Source organism: Tachypleus tridentatus, chromosome 3 (assembly GCF_004210375.1).
Source record: "Tachypleus tridentatus isolate NWPU-2018 chromosome 3, ASM421037v1, whole genome shotgun sequence".
NCBI lineage: Eukaryota > Metazoa > Arthropoda > Merostomata > Xiphosura > Limulidae > Tachypleus > Tachypleus tridentatus.
The window spans coordinates 76,623,133-76,642,064 of NC_134827.1; the positions used below are offsets into that span (position 1 = coordinate 76,623,133).

At 32.6% G+C, this 18,932-nt stretch overlaps 1 protein-coding gene and 1 long non-coding RNA gene across 5 annotated transcripts in view; one reads left to right on the forward strand and one right to left on the reverse strand.

Annotated features, from left to right (window-relative positions):
- The window catches only part of LOC143247243 (putative protein kinase C delta type homolog), a 64,413-nt gene that overhangs the window by 11,904 nt on the left and 33,577 nt on the right, over window positions 1-18,932 (reverse strand). For both annotated transcript variants that reach the window (XM_076494961.1, XM_076494960.1), the window contains exons 5-11: window positions 10,714-10,774; window positions 7,763-7,919; window positions 7,307-7,338; window positions 6,501-6,586; window positions 4,732-4,861; window positions 2,422-2,523; window positions 795-1,087 (exon numbers count right to left, since the gene is read on the reverse strand). In XM_076494961.1, the coding sequence (XP_076351076.1) occupies window positions 795-1,087; window positions 2,422-2,523; window positions 4,732-4,861; window positions 6,501-6,586; window positions 7,307-7,338; window positions 7,763-7,919; window positions 10,714-10,774 (861 nt within the window). The remainder of the gene's footprint in view (window positions 1-794; window positions 1,088-2,421; window positions 2,524-4,731; window positions 4,862-6,500; window positions 6,587-7,306; window positions 7,339-7,762; window positions 7,920-10,713; window positions 10,775-18,932) is intronic.
- On the forward strand, window positions 9,777-18,741 carry LOC143247244 (uncharacterized). 3 transcript variants are annotated; one of them, XR_013026447.1, is made up of 5 exons: window positions 9,777-9,901; window positions 10,702-10,833; window positions 13,756-13,814; window positions 18,088-18,143; window positions 18,464-18,741. It is a non-coding gene; the product is annotated as an uncharacterized LOC143247244 (long non-coding RNA). The 3 variants fall into 3 exon arrangements; XR_013026446.1 differs by lacking the exon at window positions 13,756-13,814; XR_013026448.1 differs by lacking the exon at window positions 10,702-10,833 and having other exon boundaries at window positions 9,828-9,901.

Genomic DNA, 18,932 nt, shown 5'->3' on the forward strand with positions numbered 1-18,932 from the left:
AAGTGGAAAATTACTGGAAAAGTCATTAGTTCGTTTGAAACAAAACAAAAATAGACTAAAGAAGTTTACGGTAAACAAGTTATTAACTTGTACACTTATTCTATTTTATTTCTTACCTTTTTCACTCAATACATTAAATTTTTTTATTTTTTCTACTTTATCCTTCTCTGTTTCAATTTCGCACTTTGCTCTTTCTACTGTCTTACCTGCTGAACCTTTCAGTTTAAAATAAAACAAACGTTTAAATTCTACTGTCTTATCTGCTAAAGTTTTCAGTTTAAAATAAAACAAATGTTTAAATTCTACTGTCTTACCTGTTTAGCCTTTTAGTTTAAAATAAAACAAACGTGGAAGGATGTGTCCTTCCATAGTAGTCCAGGTGATGTCTCGAAATTATATCACCTTCTATGTCTGAATAAGAATGATCAGTTACTTAGATAACATCAGTCATTCTAAGTAGGGAGCTCCTTGCGAACTCTGGACTTAGTTTGATTTTACGTCGAATAGTTGGATACATAAAATTGAATAGAAGCGATATTCATTGTAAGGTGCATACATAGTGTTTGTGAATAAGAAACACTGTTTACTTGTATTTTACATCGTGTGCAGTTTATTTATTCCATTCACACTATAAAATTACTCACAAACGTATAATTACTTTGTAACTGATCAAATCTCCTTATACTAACTGGAATCATCACACTGCTCTAAAGGTAATTCACTTTTATCTGGATAAGTCACAAGTACACGAAGTTTCCCAAAGTGAATTACAAAAATAAAACATTTCATCTTACCTTACCAAAGCTACCTTTGCCCAGAACTTTCAGAAAGTTGAAATCGTCCAAGGTAAACTTCCTAAACCTAACTCTCAAGTTTTCCTCTATGTCATGTTTATATGACGCTGGAGCTTGGAAGGTTTGATGTTCTTGCTTTTGAGATGGCTCATTATCTCCAGATGGTTTATTCTCATAGCGTCCATCCGAAATGCTTGAGGGAGTATATTGGACTGGAATTGAAGATACAGACGTATTGGTTTCTGTCTCATCTGGTTTTTGAGACACGGGACTAATCAGTGGAGTGCTAATGTCTGAAAGAAAAAACCTTACTATTTATGGCTTTTATAATAATTCTGACTTAAACATGCAATATATCGTTTAAACGAAGAGTTCAACAAACAGAATAACATTCCCCAAAGTTCATGTAAACATCTCCCTTCAGTGGGAGAACATAAAAATATTAAACATTTAGATAAAAAAACGTAGAGGGTGGCCCAAAAACTCTACACATCCTTCGCGTTATCGAAATCTAAAAGCCTTTTTTTATTTCAGATAGTAGTGAAGGATGTATGAAAATAAACCCAAAACCAATGACGAAAGAAAAGAACAGATAACATATGCTTTTTATCGAATCAAAGTTGAAAATTGTCGTAGATGTCATGATTGTTTGAATTCTGGTGTAGCCCAGTTCGGACATCTCAAATATTTGAAATATTAATACGGATGTCTCGTTGATTTGCAGCTTTTTATTACCAAATTTTTAGACCACCCTGTATTATACTGCATACATATGAACATTTTGAAGATCATTCTTCTCTCTTTGCCCACCCGAAATGACGAGACGACTTCTAGTATTTGGCGATAGGCGTCTTGGGCAGTGACTCGTTGTGGATAAAAAAAAATAACAAAGAGCTATTTTAACATGCCTATTAATTTGAATCCAAAGGAAACGCGGGAAAATATCATTATATTAGATGGTTTTGTCACAAATATTAAACCTGTTACTTTTAATAATTCCCAAGTTTTCACTATTTAAAAAGTGATATAAATAATATATTTTGAACTAGGAGTTATTGGTAACATTGAAACAAAAAACTGAAGTGAAAACTAAATACCATTTACAAAATTAGAAACGACGTCAACTGGTAGATAGACAATATTCAAAGTACTATTTTAAAACTACAGGCATGAGTTCATGTTTGATATACACCACTAGAAATCACACCACCACCTACTAAAACAACTAAACATTACACCATAACTGGCACAAACAAATATAGGAATCATATCATCACTCATGTAAATAATTACAGATCACACCATGAAACACTTCGAAACACTGATCCTAATAACACTGAAAATATCAGGTCTCTCAAATAAATAATCGAACAACGAGAAAACTCACAAATGCAGCCCAAACAAACTAAATACTAGATCACGTGATCCAATAGGCACTAAAAAAAAGCAGAAATAATAATACAGTACCATTGTAGTTAAAAATAATGTTTACATAAACTGTTTTCCATGTAAAAACTTTAAACATAAGATAGTATTATATTTTAGGGTAGGTTGAATTTAATTTTTAAAAAGTACATTTCAAAACTGGGAAAAAAATAAATGATTATGGAAGAATATTCTCTCTAACCTTTCTTTACTGTAGATAATACTTCAGACAGAAGCTTCTGGTTTACTCCACAGAGATTAGGGACATGTTTCTCACATTTATGGTGACAGTTGACTTTACACTCTGTAACCAATACAACCAACTGTTACAAACACATCACATTCGTAGTCACAGTTCTCTTTACACTCTGTAAACAGTAGAACCAACTGTTACAAACACACACTCGTAGTCACAGTTCTCTTTACACTCTGTAAACAGTAGAACCAACTGTTACAAACACATCACATTCGTAGTCACAGTTCTCTTTACACTCTGTAAACAGTAGAACCAACTGTTACAAACACATCACATTCGTAGTCACAGTTCTCTTTACACTCTGTAAACAGTAGAACCAACTGTTACAAACACATCACATTCGTAGTCACAGTTCTCTTTACACTCTGTAAACAGTAGAACCAACTGTTACAAACACATCACATTCGTAGTCACAGTTCTCTTTACACTCTGTAAACAGTAGAATCAACTGTTACAAACACATCACATTTTTAGTTACAGTTGTCTTTGTACTCTGTAAACAATACAACTAAATGTTACAAACACATCACATTTGTCGTTACAGCTCACTTTGTACAACGTAAACAGTACAACCAAACGTTACAAACACATCACATTTGCGGTTACAGTTGACTTTGTACAAAGTAAACAGTACAACAAAACGTTACAAACACATACAATACGAATAATTTTTTTCAAAAACGTTTCTAATAACTCAGCACTGTAATAAAGTGGGGACTCCTCCCTCCTGGAGGTCACAGGAGAGTATCAGGTGGTTATAATAAATACAAATACACGCCACTATTCAGGTACTCCGTATTTACACTTGCATTGGCTTCAGTCAGGATACGTATTGTTCTGAACGGGAGAGGGGGTGGGTTTGCGAAAGTTTAAGAATCCCTGCTTCAATGAATGGTTTGTAAAAACAACAACAACAACAACAACATAGTGTTCATCCGCAACTGGTCAACTATACCTTCCTTTTTCTTTTGAGAAGGGAGTAAGAAAAGTTCAAGTTATGATTTTGGATTGCAATCATTAAAAATGTTTATTATTTATTATTTTTTTTTTTTTATATTTGCTAGATAATTAAGTTAGGAAGGGCCTAACTTTGGAGCTATAAGTGCATTATGAGAGTGAAGGTCAGATCTCATATTCGATTAGAATATCCGAAATGCTGGAAGGGGGTGCTATTGACTAACTGCCTTCCCGGATGGCCAGGTGGTGAAGACTCCTAATCTGAGAGTCGCGGGTTCGAATCCCCGTTACACAAAACATGCTCGCCCTTTCAGCCGTGGGGGCGTTATAACGTGACGACCAATCCCACTATTCGTTAGTAAAAGAGTAGCCCAAGAGTTGGCGATGAGTGGTGAAGACTAGCTGCCCTTCCTCTAGTCTTACACTGCTAAATTATGGACAGTTAGCGCAGATAGCCATCGAGTAGCTTTGTGCGAAATTCAAGAATAAAACAAACAACAAATTGCCTTCCCTTAAGCTTAAAAGTGTAAAATTATGAGCGTCTGACGCAGATGATCTTTGCGTAACTTGGCGCGAAATATCCGAAACAAACAAAGGATCAAGAAACAAAGAAAAGGAAATTATTGTGCGTGTATGAGTATGAAAGATTAGTTTGTGGCTAGAGGGCGAGGAAGGTCATAGGGAAATTCTAAAATAAGAGCTTTCAGACTTTCGTGATGTCGTTCCTCGTATGCAACATCTTCTGAATGAAGCAAGATGGCCATTTACGTCCAAATGGAAGTATCCCGAGAAAAACATGAAATAATTATTTAGAATTAATATTTAAGTGCCAGGAAGTTACCCCCTTCCCTCAGTTCCGTGGTTTAACGGTTAGTTTGAGGGCTCACAGTGAGAAAAAGATATGGGATTCGAATCGCGGTAAGTAGAGCGCAGAGAACCCAACGTGTAGTTTTGCGTCTAAACTTAAAACCAAGTTTTACAGCCCTTAGAAACGGACCATCTTAACGATATTTAATTAATTGTTTACAAATAATTACAACATAAACTAATTCAGAGGGGTCATCTCTTAACAAAAACCATGAAGAATTTGGCACGCTAATTATAACATATTTTCCCCTTTTCAGTGTAATTAAAGTTGTTCACCAACAAATAGAAATAGAAATATGCAGTATCAAAATTAACGTTCCAGTGTTCAAATTTCATTATATGTTTAGCAAAGAATGTCATAAAACTTATTGAACTATTATATTTTTTGCTCATTTTAAACAACTCATGTTTTTATTACGCAGGTAAACTTACGGTCACATTTTAAGCCTTGTCGGTAGAGTCCATACAAGAGGGACCCACAGTGGTCACAGAATGTGGGACTGAGGAAGTTGTGAGCACGGAACCTGTGAGGAACGTTTATCTTGAATCTTTCCCTCAAATACTAGTGAGAAATAGAAACCAATTGTAAACAAACATTTGTTTACTACAATGTACAAACTTAAATATTACTGATGTTTAAACACATCAGAAACAAAAACGAGCTGTAAACAGACACTTGTTTACTATGATGTACACACTGATGTGGTTAAAACTTAAATATTTGATGTTTCAACTTGTCAGAAACAAAAATTGACTGGTATACATACATTTGTTCGCTACGACATCTAAACTCCTTGCTAACTACTATCGATTGATATGAGATGATGTCCCTTTTTGTCCCTCGACGTATGTTATTAAGTGTTGTAGTAGTTAATAGTAAAGATCGTGATGAAAGAAAATGGTGGCCATAAAAATCACTCATTCAAAACCACCTTTTAAATTGTCTTGTAGTACTTAATAGTAAAGATCGTGATGAAAGAAAATGGTGGCCATAAAAATCACTCATTCAAAACCACCTTTTAAAATGTCTTAATATTAACAACGACTATTTAACAGTATTGGCTGAACTAAAGCTTTTTCTACTTTAAAATTGCCTAAATTACTATATACACGTTTATGAAGTGAATCAAAATATAATCAATTCAACGAATTTTCATCAAATTAAGTGAGTGACTTTTTCAGACAAGCGTACAGAAAAATAACAAATGTTACCACTCTAATTATCTTGGAAAACTATTCCATTTCTGGTTCTAATGATTTCTTTCTTGTACCTCAAAGGATGGAGTGTGTATAATGGACAATGTTCTCGCTACTTTGAATTGCATAATTATATTTGAGGGTAGCTCAGTAGAGATTCTGATGAGTAATAAGCGTGCTACGCTTTGCGAACAAAAATATATTGAACAAAATGAAATCAAGAAGTACAATAAAAAGAAACATATTTTATAAAAACAAGTATGGATCGATATATGTAACCAAGCTAGCTATAGGGACATAGAAAATTATATATGTAACCAAGCTAGCTATAGGGACATAGAAAATTATATATGTAACCAAGCTAGCTATAGGGACATAGAAAATTATATATGTAACCAAGCTAGCTATAGGGACATAGAAAATTATATATGTAACCAAGCTAGCTATAGGGACATAGAAAATTATATATGTAACCAAGCTAGCTATAGGGACATAGAAAATTTTAAATTGTAAGAAGTATTAAAAGAAAAGTCAAAACTAAATTTTAAAGTTAAAAAATGAAAGAATGTTTTTGTAGTTTCGATACTTTATGTAGCAGTGAAACTTTCTTTATTGCTACAGGTTATATATAGATTCCAACTTGTCTTTATAAAATTTATTTATTTTTTGTTATTGTTTGCATGAAGAGAAAAAGAAAAATCGTATCTGTTGATCACCTGAGGTTACTGTTTGTAATTTTTTAACAAAAAGGACCCACCCACAGCGGGATGTCTGCGGACTTACAACGCTAGAAAGAAGGTTTCGATACCTGTGGTGGGCAGTGTATAGATAGCCCATTATGCAACTTTGTTCTTAAGTTTAAACAAAATAATTTAAAAAACCCATTTATGAACAATCGAGTATATTTTCATTTTGTCTTAAAAATTGTGTCTATTACAAGGATCAAAATTATAAAAATATTACGTCAGGATTTAAGTGAAATAATAAATTAAATGTTTACTAACCAATGTATTCTGGGATTCCTTCCCAGAACCTGGACATTTCCCTAGGAATTTTTCATGGCATCTTTTATGTACTGCGACCTGGCATGCTATAAAAATAACATTGTAATCTGTCTTTTTTGTAGATATTTTTAGTAAACTATCCAGCAAATTCTACTACTATTAATTATTGGTTTGTAATTTTGTTATGATTAAAAAGGAAACAAACTTGTTTAAATAAGTTTATCTTGATATTCGTCAGAATCGTTATTTATAGACAGATCTATCAACCACCGACCAAAACCATATTCATGAATTAAACATAAAACGTTTTATTTTAGTATATACGCATGCGTATTAACTGAACACTATTCTGCAATTTCTCACAAAACAAGCTCAGGTTACCAATCTTTATTACATTTGATCGACTAAAATCCATGGTTTTTAATTAGAAGTGAGAAAACATTTAAGTAAATTTACTGATTATAATTTTATATTGTATATTTGTTTCCTTAATAGTTATTTGAACCATTTTTTCTTACTTCTAATTGTTTTATATGTCCATAGATAACGCCAAAATAAAATAGTTCCTACAATAATGTTCTGTAAGCAAAAAAAAAACGAAAAAAACCCAACAAAAACAGATATAAAAGTCCTGACAGATGCATTGACGTAACATTGATTATAGAAAGTTCTGCGACAACAAAGATTAGAATAATGTTTATTTTTTAACAACATATCTGATATTCCGATGATTATATAATGTTATTAACATTTTAATAAAGTATCCCTCATAAAACACTGTTTCACAGACGTTAACCCTGACTTACTTTCACACTGGTAACCTTGTTTTCCAAATCCCCTAATAAACGAGAAAATAAAAACAATAAAAATTACATTTTATAAATGAAAGAAAATATCAGAACATCGTTTACATTTTTATTCAATCATGAAAAACCAAAAACAAACATTAAATTATAACGAAGACCTCTGAATAACTAAGTCAAATCAAAACACTACGTATATTCTCTTAGTTGGAGTGAGGACAAACAAACATTAAATTCGTAGCCAATTACAAAACCTATTATAACAACAAAGGTTCGTCGATTACATTGAGTAACTTATTAGTTTACTTATTAACGTCATCACAATAAATCAGGAAATAGCACGTGGCATTTAGTATCATTTACAAAAATAACATGAAAGAGAATTGTTCTTTATTCACTACGGTACTGAGATGAATACAAACAACTCGATAGTTTGAGGAATATGATAAATAAATGTACCACAGGAAATCCTTGCAGAAAGCACAAAATGTGGGTTGTCTGAAGAACTTGGCGATGAACTTGTGACCTTTAACCTCGTGAACTTTATGGTGCTTTATAGCACCACGTCTTCTGGTGATCCCTCCTGTGTTTTTCTGGTGGCCATCGAAAAGGGACACTGAGCGTAACATAAAAACACATTTACAATCACAATTGAAAATTCTTTAGGGATAAATGAATAGTAATAATAAAATTATTTAGGGATATACGAATAATTATTATAAAGTTATTAAGGGATCTATGAATAATAAGTTTAAATCATTTAGATATATATAAATAGTAACAATAAATTTATTTAGATATATATGAATAGTAACAATAAATTTATTTAGATATATATGAATAGTAACAATAAATTTATTTAGATATATATGAATAGTAACAATAAATTTATTTAGATATATATGAATAGTAACAATAAATTTATTTAGATATATATGAATAGTAACAATAAATTTATTTAGATATATATGAGTAGTAACAATAAATTTATTTAGATATATATGAGTAGTAACAATAAATTTATTTAGATATATATGAATAGTAACAATAAATTTATTTAAATATATATGAATAGTAACAATAAATTTATTTAGATATATATGAATAGTAACAATAAATTTATTTAGATATATATGAATAGTAACAATAAATTTATTTAGATATATATGAGTAGTAACAATAAATTTATTTAGATATATATGAGTAGTAACAATAAATTTATTTAAATATATATGAATAGTAACAATAAATTTATTTAGATATATATGAATAGTAACAATAAATTTATTTAGATATATATGAATAGTAACAATAAATTTATTTAGATATATATGAATAGTAACTGTAAGAGTATACAAAGATATATGAATAGTAACTGTAAGAGTATACAAAGATATATGAATAGTAATTGTAAAAGTATTTAGAGATATATGAATAGTAATTATAAAATTCACTCTCTATGTTAGATCTTTTAAAACCGTGAACATTCTTTCAGCTCAGGTGACCAAACTTTCACCAATAAAAATAAACAAACCATGTATGAATAAATGAAACCGATAAGAATATATTAACTGATGTATTTAACAAATAGTAATGAACACAGAAAATATATCCATCACGAAACCAGTAAAAGCGTTTTAGCTGATCTATTTAACAAATAATAATTAAATATATCACTTACAAAACCGTTATATAATTTCTGCCGAATTAATTGACAAATATGTTTGAATATTGGTAAGACATAATTAATGACTATACGAAGCCAGTCTTATGAAAAGTTTGATAGATATACATATTTGTCCATGGGGGTTTTTTGTCCTGACCTTTTTCAGTTTAGCCACTCCTACTTCTTTTGTTCCCCGCTAGTAGTACGGATTTAAACACTAAAATCAGCGGTTCGATTTCCCTGGGTGGACTCAGCAGATAGCCCAAGGTGACTTTGCTAAACGAAAACTCACTCACACCACACTTCCCTTATTTCTAATGTACCTCACTTCCTAGAACTCGTTAGTTTTCAAGCATTTTTAAATATATTTAAAAGGGGTAAGATTTCACTATTATTTCCACGATGGGCCAGTGATAAGTTTATAGGAACTTACAATGTTAAAATTCGGAATCAGTTCCTCTTGGTGAACAGAACGCAGATAGCCCGTGGTGCAGCTTTGCGCTAAATCAGTAACTTACTGTTACCCTGGTAATGAAAACCTGTATTATTTATAGGTGTTTAGGTAGTTTAACTTCAAAGGTGGTGAGGGATGCTTATTGAAACACAATTGTCAAATTAGTAACAAATACAAACCCCAGGTTTCAAGATACCGTATTCAATTTCAATAATATTTAATTTTACTTGTGGTATTTGGTGATGTATAGCTTTGAACAGCGAAATGAAAAAAATATTTTAAAATTAGCTCTTTTAGACTTTGAAGTAATAATAATAACAATCAAAACGTACGGTGTTGGAGAATACGTATTTAAACCACCTCCTGTCCTGTAACACTACCATACTTATCCTTAAGGCCCCTATAGTAAAGATCATGTTTCGATTCCCGTGGTGGGCAGAGTATCAGTAGTTCATTAGAAACTTGTGTTTTACAAAAGGTAAGTATAAAGCTTGAGATTCTATATATGTATATATTCTAATCTATATATTCACAAGAGATTTTTGGGAGTTTTTTTTACGATGTTATAGTGGGTCAGAAACCTTGGAATTGGCATAATTATCTATATTACTTTTGTTTACTTTATGAATATCTAGCGCAAAGTAACGCATAGACCAGGGATGCTAGTCCTTTTACGTAATCTAATGCCTTCTGAATTATAACCCCTCATTGACATAGCTAGAATACAACTTGATTCTCTTGCAGTAAGTTTTTAAGTTGTTAAAAACAACAAGAAATGACGTAGGTGTTTTACAAAGTTTTTACCAGACGTTAGAGGAAACAAACCAATAACAAACCTGTCTAACTAATCAGAATGAGAGAAAAAACAATTTTTACTGAATTTTAAATTAATTGCAAATCACATTTCAAAATTATTTTGCGTTTTACAGATGACTTAATATATCGATTTTTCCTGTTTCACGAATATTCTTCCATTAAATAAGTGGGTTTAGGTTAACGAATCAATATCATTAGCTGAAAAGTTTTAAAAGATGAAATTAAAAGAAGAATATTACAGAAGTGTATAATAATTTATTAATTTATTCGCCTTTCAACAGAAGGACCTGACAATTAATGACGGGCCTGCTGGTTTTATAGGTTTAAATTTATTACACTGATGAACGAGCATAACTAATATGACGCGGACAAATAGATTGAACTAGAAATCGGGCGTCTGCGTGTTTATTGAAATACTCTGTGCGATTACGTCATCATACATTTATCAAATACTCTCAACAGAAACGACCCTACCTTCACCTTCTTTATACAGTCGTACGTGGACCTGAAGTCTTCCGCTCGGGCGAAGTTTTAGCTTGGGGGAGAAAAATATCACTTCTAAAAATCATAACATAATTCATGTGAGCAGTAAAGGTGAGTTATTATTTAAACACAGTGTTAAACAATAATAAATCCTCTTGAAATAAATTTCAAAACACATCTCGAAGCTCCTATTTCAAACTAAATATAAAGCTAGCATGATACATATCGAATGACAGCCAACGAAATAAACACCATGTGCTTACGGTGTGAAAATCTTGTTTTCACAACTTCCCTTAAACAAAACTAATGTTCACATACTAAACAATGGTGTATACATTACTCTTCAAGTATTGGTTAGTTTTAACTTCTATTATAATTAATATAAATACGTAGGAGTCTATTATACTGGGATAAACGTTTAAACAACGTTCTACAACTGTTGAATGTATTATGTAACAAAACATAAAAAGCTTTAACCAAACTCAGTAATAATTAACTACATAACATATTATGTTACTATACCCAACTTCATCATGTTAAGTTTTAACATTCAGTGGTAATGTATACTCAGTTTTATAACACACAGCAGAAACTTTTATCAACTTCATAACAACACCCGCAGTACTTTTGTGTATAAATTTTTGTATAACACTTTCCGTTATTCATAAGAACGGTTTAAACCGCTGGTTAAGGCATTCGACTCGTAGTTCCAGGGTCGCGGGTTCGAATCTCCGTCGCACCAAACATGCTCGCCCTTTCAGCCGTGGGGGGCTTTATAATGTGACTGTCAATCTCACTATTCGTTGGTAAAAGTTGGCGATGGGTGGTGATGACTAGTTGCCTTCTCTCTAGTCTTACACTGCTAAATTAGGGATGCCTAGCGCAGATAACCCTTGTGAATCTTTGCGCGAAATTCAAAAACCAAACATGTACATATATGTAGTTCAATGTTACCTTATTTTGTGCTTTAAATACCTGTAAACCTTGTATAGGAAATTACTCTTTTTTGTAAAAATTGTATATGGTGTTTTTCTTGTTTTTTTTTAGTATAACGAATTCAAAAGAACGTGAGAAATAGGGGTTTGCAGCCACACCCCCACGTGTCGAGGGGAGAAGTATTGTGTTGGTGCAACAAACTGTTTTGCTTACTTATTAATGCGTCTCTCGTCCCTCGGGATGTATTTACACTACAATTAATTGAATATTAACGGTAAATTCAATCAAGAAACTCTCAAACAGGGTGATTTTAGACGTATCTTTTCGAGAGAGCGTTCCTTTTGATTAACTGATAAATGTTTAAGTGAAATACAATGCCTTCAAATCTCCCTCCTAGTTAGTACTAAAGTTTATCCACTAGGTGTAAATTCAATATATATCAATAAAGCCAGATTCTCAGCATCATTAATCAAACAATTGCCACCCTTTTATGTTTCTATTATCACCTTTTTAGGTTTAACTTTCTACTGAGCTACGGATGATTTTACCTGCCATTCGGTAGGGAAGGTCAAAACATGATGATAATCAGGAGTAGGATAAGCAGATAAATAGCTTTGAAAACAGTTACAGACATAATATTTTACTTGGTTTGGTGCACAGTATCTACCAAGGTGGTTCTAAATAGTTTCTGAATATCTATGCGTGTTATTTGGAGACTTCCATGTTTCTTTCCGATAAGCTCGTGATGCGGTGACAGATTTTGGTCACTCACCTTACTACTTCAAATCACTTTTCATAGTCTGAAACATATAAGAGTGCAGAAAATCCCTTCTTTTTAGCCAATAAACAATGTCCAAAAATTTTCAGTTTGTATTAAGAAAAATCTGATTGGTTAGTTTTGTTTTTCTTTCAACAAGAATGTCTCCCACTGGCCTGTTAATAGTAATAATAATAATAAATCTTTAAGTCGTATTTCTGAGCACGTGTATTGTAGAACTTAATTGGTTTGTTCTGTGCATATCGCTACGAAAGTCAGAAAAAAAAATGGCTGTTTTGTTTGTTTGTTCGGAATTAAGCACAAAGCTACACCACAATAAGCTATCTGTGTTCTGCCCACCACGGGTATCGAATCTCGGTTTCTAGCGGTGCAAGTCCGCAGACATATCGCTGTGTCACTGGGATGCAAGCTATTTTGTACACTTTTAAATATTATTTAAAAACTACTCAGTTAACACACCAATCAATCAATTAGTATCGGTATTTAAGTCGTAACCCTGTGAGGGCCAGGCTCACTTTTGACTTCTTCCCCCTTCCTGTAGGGTTGTTTGTTGGAGTTAATATAAACGTTAACGAGGCCCAGAGTTAGCTTTTTGTCGAACACTTCGCTCGACTCTTTGTCTCGTATAACACTTGTCTAATGCTAGGTGTGTGTGACATTTGTACACACTCGCTAACAGTTCTGTAGCCATTCGTTATGACGAGAAACCCACTTGAAATAAAACAAGTATTCACAAGTATTGTCCTTTTAATTAAAATAATTACAGAACAACGTTTCTACGTCTTCAGATTAACAAGAAATTCAGTTCTGTAATCATTCGAGCACTTTTCACCAGTTAACGTACTAAGGGTGTATTTACAAATCTCATAATATATTAATCTAATGATATATTGTAATATCTAATTATAGATGGCTAATTTATTATAATTAGCATAGCTGTTTAGCGAGGAGGGATACATAGGTACACTTCCATCATGTATTAGATATTTCGTAACTTCTGTTAGAAGGTTATTTATACACATATATTTATGAAAATACTTTATTGTCTTGAAGACTGTCAGATATATAAGTTGTGTTATAGAAATTTGGTTCATGTATTTCTCGATGTAGCAGTCAGCGTTTCCATGAATAATTTGTATTATTTTATTTATACCGTTTCGTGATATATTGTTCCAGGTTGGACATGTATGTTCCACTACTGGTCTGATAGAGGTTCTGTAGATTTTTTAAGAATGTTTATAGGTGATGTGTTTTAGTTTCTGACTGAGAATCTCCCCGTTTTCGTGCTCTCTTTGTTACATCGTTTTATGTTTTTCTAGATTATTTTGTGTAATCACCAGGAACTTTGCTGACGTGGTATTCTGGAAAGGAGTTCCATGTAAGTATAGTATTGGGGGATTTTTTGTTATTTTGTAAACAGCAGTAGTTATGTTTTTCGTACGGTTATTTTCATTCTGTATTTTTATTAGTATTCCTGTATTCTGTTTAGTTGTGGCTGTAAAGTAGTCGTTATTGTTGGTGAACGTCTTCAGATTACCACATAATCTGCGAATTGTCAGACTATCTTTTCAATTGAGCTGTTTCAGGCCACGTTACTGACATACGTGATGAAAAGTACTGAGCTAACCATCCCTTCCTGAGAGACTCCAGTACTTCAGTAGACTCTCTTTACATTACTTCTGCATCTGATTTCCAGAAAGATGGACAATTCGGGAATAATTCCACGCACTACCTCCGGTTCAATCATACGGAACCGGAGACTGTTATGCCAGAGAGCGTCGAATGCTTTCTCCATATCCACGAAGCAAGCTGCATTGTATTACTTTTCATTGAAACTGTCCATTACTGTTTCTGTTAATATTACTAGGTAGTCTATTGCTTGTCTAGGTTTTCGGAATCCGTTTTGTATTTCTTGTAATTTGTTTGTTATTTCTAAATATCTAGTTAACCTATTGCTTATTATGCTTTTAAGAATTTTTCCAACACAGTTAGTTGGTCAAACTGGTAGCTATCTGATTTACTCACTGGTTTTTCCCTCTTTGTGAAGGCCAGACATGGCCAGGTGGATAAGGCACTCGACTCGTAATCCGAGGGTCGCGGGTTCGAATCCCCGTCACACCAAACATGCTCGCCCTTTCAGCCGTGGGGACGTTATAATGTTACGGTCAATCCCACTATTCGTTGGTAAAAGAGTAGCCTAAGAGTTGGCGGTGGGTGGTTATGACTAGCTGCTTTCCCTCTAGCTTTACACTGCGAAATTAGGAACGGCTAGCGCAGATAGCCCTCGTGTAGCTTTGCGCGAAATTCAAAACAAACCAAACTAAATCCTCCTTGTGGAAGATCCAAATATGCCCAATATAAGTACCGTTAGTTTGACATTTTTTCCCTTGTCTCTGCACATGCTGTTAGTGACGTCAGAAGGAAGACTGCGATAGTTTGTGGTTTCTCTTCATGCCCAGCATCAATTTAATGAAATGTTACTACAGTGTAAACATTGCAATGTTTTACGTATTTTGATAAAGCAAAGTGTTAGTTATTCACTTTAAGTTCGTTATCGTTCTTGCAATGATTCGTGTTTATGTAAGACTAGATGCAAGATTTAGGATTCTAAGCAAAGAAAGTTTATTCACATATAACAATGTCTTTCTTCGATCTGGACGAATCAATTTATTGTCTCTCCAGAAAAGTATGTATCGTTTACTTTAAAAACCTAATATTTACATTAAATTCAAACACGTTATTGAATACAAGGATACGTAGCAAAAATACGCATTTGATTAATCAAATATACAATATGTACTATTGCTCAATTTCACCATACATTAGCTTCAACATTCAGCATTAACGCAAATTTCATAACACATTAGTTTCAACATCCAGCGTAACACAAACTTCATAACACATAACTCAACTTACAGCGTTAACATAAACTTCATAACACCTAAGTTTCAACATCTATCATTAACATAAACTTCATAACACATTAGTTTCAACATACACCTACACAAAATAACAATTATTACACTATGTTATACACCTACATACAATAACAATTATTTGCATTGTATTACATACAATAATAACACTTTCATTACTTACAAAACCACTTACACCTGTATACAATAACAAATTATTTGCACTATGTTAAACACGATAATAACACTAACTCTACCCCTATTTCACAACACACAAGAGTACTTATGTACAGAACATATTCTCACTACATACAGTATCACGTATTTACATTAACCTTAACAACATTTGCACTATATTCATGATGTTAAAAAAAACACGTAGGTTCAAAAAGTCTTCGTAGAAATAAATAAAAACCCTATTTCTTCTTCCACTGTATACAGGTATTGATAAGAAATCTCATTTCACACTTTAAAATATATTTTTGCCTTAAAAACTGGATCTCTCTCAGATATTTAAAAATTAAGTTGATATTTAACGTAATTAAAATTTAAACTAAGTGGCTGAGTCCTCTTCGGTATCTTTAGGAACTCATTTTTGAACGGAAATTACTTTTATAACTTACTCTGTACTTACAGCTACAGTTATTATTGGTTCATTCCTACTAAACATCTCAATAATTAAAGGCTATTTTGAATATTTTATTATCATTAACTGACTCAGATCTTTCGTTTATCGTGTTTGTCAGAGCTAAAGGATCCGACTTAATTCCATTAAGGACAACATACGTTCTGACTGTCAAAATATTGTGATACAAGTGTCGATGTTTCTAAGACTGGTCGGTTAGCCTCGAGTGGCACAGCGGTAAGCCTGTATGCTCATAACACTAGAAAACAGAATTTTGATATCTATAATGTAGCTTTCTGTTTACATCCAAAACAAATCAACTAATGTGCCGGTGGGTGGTGATAGTGATGTTGGTAATGAGATTATAAAACATCTACAGATCCATTTGGCGATTAGTAAACAAGAAAACGTTTTACTTTGAAACTTTATCTTCTGTGGCACCTACGGTAACACATATTCTTATTATATACAGCTGTTGTTTTTTTTTCAGGTTTATTTAGCTCTATTTTCTACAGTGTCAAACGGAAAAGCAAACCTCTCCAGGCTTCTCGTCAAATTTTGAAATATTGTGTTCCAAAAGCCTCTCATTGGTAGAAATAAACTACTTGATTCAACTATTCAGAATATTTTTTCATATTTCAAATCCATGACGTATGATAAAAGATGCAGCTGTATATATCAGTAATGGTTTTAGAGGTTTCATCGTTTCCATATTCTCTACAACCAATACCATACATCTTGCTTTCTTCTAATCTAATTCGATTTTCACCTCTCATGTCCTTATCATTACTCCACTTTCAGAACCACTTCTTCGCTTCCAATTAATATAATTTACTTTATTCAAGCGTGAATCCAAAGGTGGCAACATCTACAGACACTGGAGTCACCTTTCTTTCTATGTTTATGTTCCTCATAAGACATTTTAAAGATTTCATTTATGAGTAGATTGTTTCACTTAGAAGAAGAAACCGTTCCAGATTGTATTATTGGATTAGGGTTATGTATGCTGGTGCATCCAATACGTTTTTTGGCTCTGATGTGTGTTTTTCCTAAATATGGGTCGGTGTTTCGCGACCCGCTGGGGGGTCTTAGATAACAGTTCTCTTCATCAAAAATCCACATACTTTTAATATTATAAACATGAATAAATATTTTAATATTACATTAAAATGTGGATTTTTCGTTTATTATTATAATATTTACTCACAATATAACATTTTTATTAAGCATGAATTTATTAACAGTTTAAATGATATTTGGATTTTACTAGCATTTGATTAAGTCATCAAAAATACACAATTCTGATCATAAGTTAACAAATTACTTTGTGTATTCTTGCTTCACTAAATCAATGACTGACTGGTAATCGCTAACAACCAGATCGCTATGTTTCCTTTTTTTTATATCTGTGTTTCTTTGGGTGGCTAATACCACCCACAGTTTTGTAGCTATCAGGATTAGATTTGAGAAGTGGATCATGGTTGTCCGGAGGAGTCCTTATCTATACGTATAGGAAGGCCACCTAGGCCTGGTGGAGGTCTATAAGTAGGTTTTTAGAGTGGATTATTCAGAATCTGACATCATACTTTGTATTCCTGGTTTCTCTCAGGATTCCATGAGCGCCATGTTTTAAACTATGGCTATGCCTGTACTCGCAAGTCAGTGACTCCAAAGTTGACACGCATGCTCAGATACTAAGAACAGTGTCCTAATGGACCTGTCCTTGGAGTAGCTATGGAAGTAATTAATTAATTTCAATTAGAAGTAATTAAGTATAATCTAATGATCTGAATATTTGGTGTTACAAAAACTGTTTGCATATCCTTCCCGAAAGCCTTCAGTTTTCGGTAGCATTAAATATTTACGTTAAAACTTTGTTCTGGTACGTCACTTTTCACCTAGACTTTTATATGGCTGTGGGTGTCACATGACTTGATGAGTCGCATATTCAAAGTCGTTCTAGTAAGCTCAGCGTTTCGTGTCTTTGAATATAGCACACCTGCGTTATGAATGGAAATAACTAATATAAAAATTCCATCGTGTAATTTTATGTTTTTATTTTCGCTGTTGCTGATTGTTAAACTATAATTTTAATGATTTTCAAATTATAGTAACAAGTTGGAAAGTTAGTGTCAGAATAGCTGTCGCTGAAAACAACTTGAAAGTGGTAAGTCAACATTTAAGGGATATTTTCAAAACAACTTGGAGATTAGTGTTATAAGAGTAAAACGAACAGAATCGAAACAGAAGTTGTAAAATAAAGAGATAGATAGAAATAAGCAGATCATTTCCCAAAGTCAAATAATAATAGTAATAAATTTTAGGTCGCTCTCAGACCAGCACTTGTGATTAAAATTCCAGAAACACTTTTATATGTTTTTTTTTAATTTTTCATAATTAATCCATTATGATTTTCAAATTATACGTGCATAGAAATAATATTTGAAATCTGTCTGTTTTTTTTTCTCGGACGTCTTTGCCCTGAAGTTTAGGAAACCAAGTATAGATAGCGTTGTCGACACAGTTGAAGTCGAAGATGAGTCGTAATACGTAATGACAGGAATACGAACTTGAATGTGAAACGTTAACAACATAAGAAGGTAGTACACGCTTTTAAGTCGGCAGACGAAAATTATATTTAGTATGAGCAGACGTAATAAAAAAACCTTATATACAGTGACTTTAGATAAGGTTTTCCTGATAGCAACTTTTGAAGTAACGATTGTACGCTTACTTCGAAGTTTAAATTCACTGTAACACTAACTGAATCATCCAACCAATACTTTCTAGTTCTATTAATACTTTTGTAAATAAATCTGTCAGAACAGCGCTAACAATCACGTTTATAAATACACAGACACACTTACCATCAGACATGGTTCGTATAACTTCATACTGAGCAGAAATAATATACGCAATATATATAATATATCCAGAAACACTTCTATCTCTTATC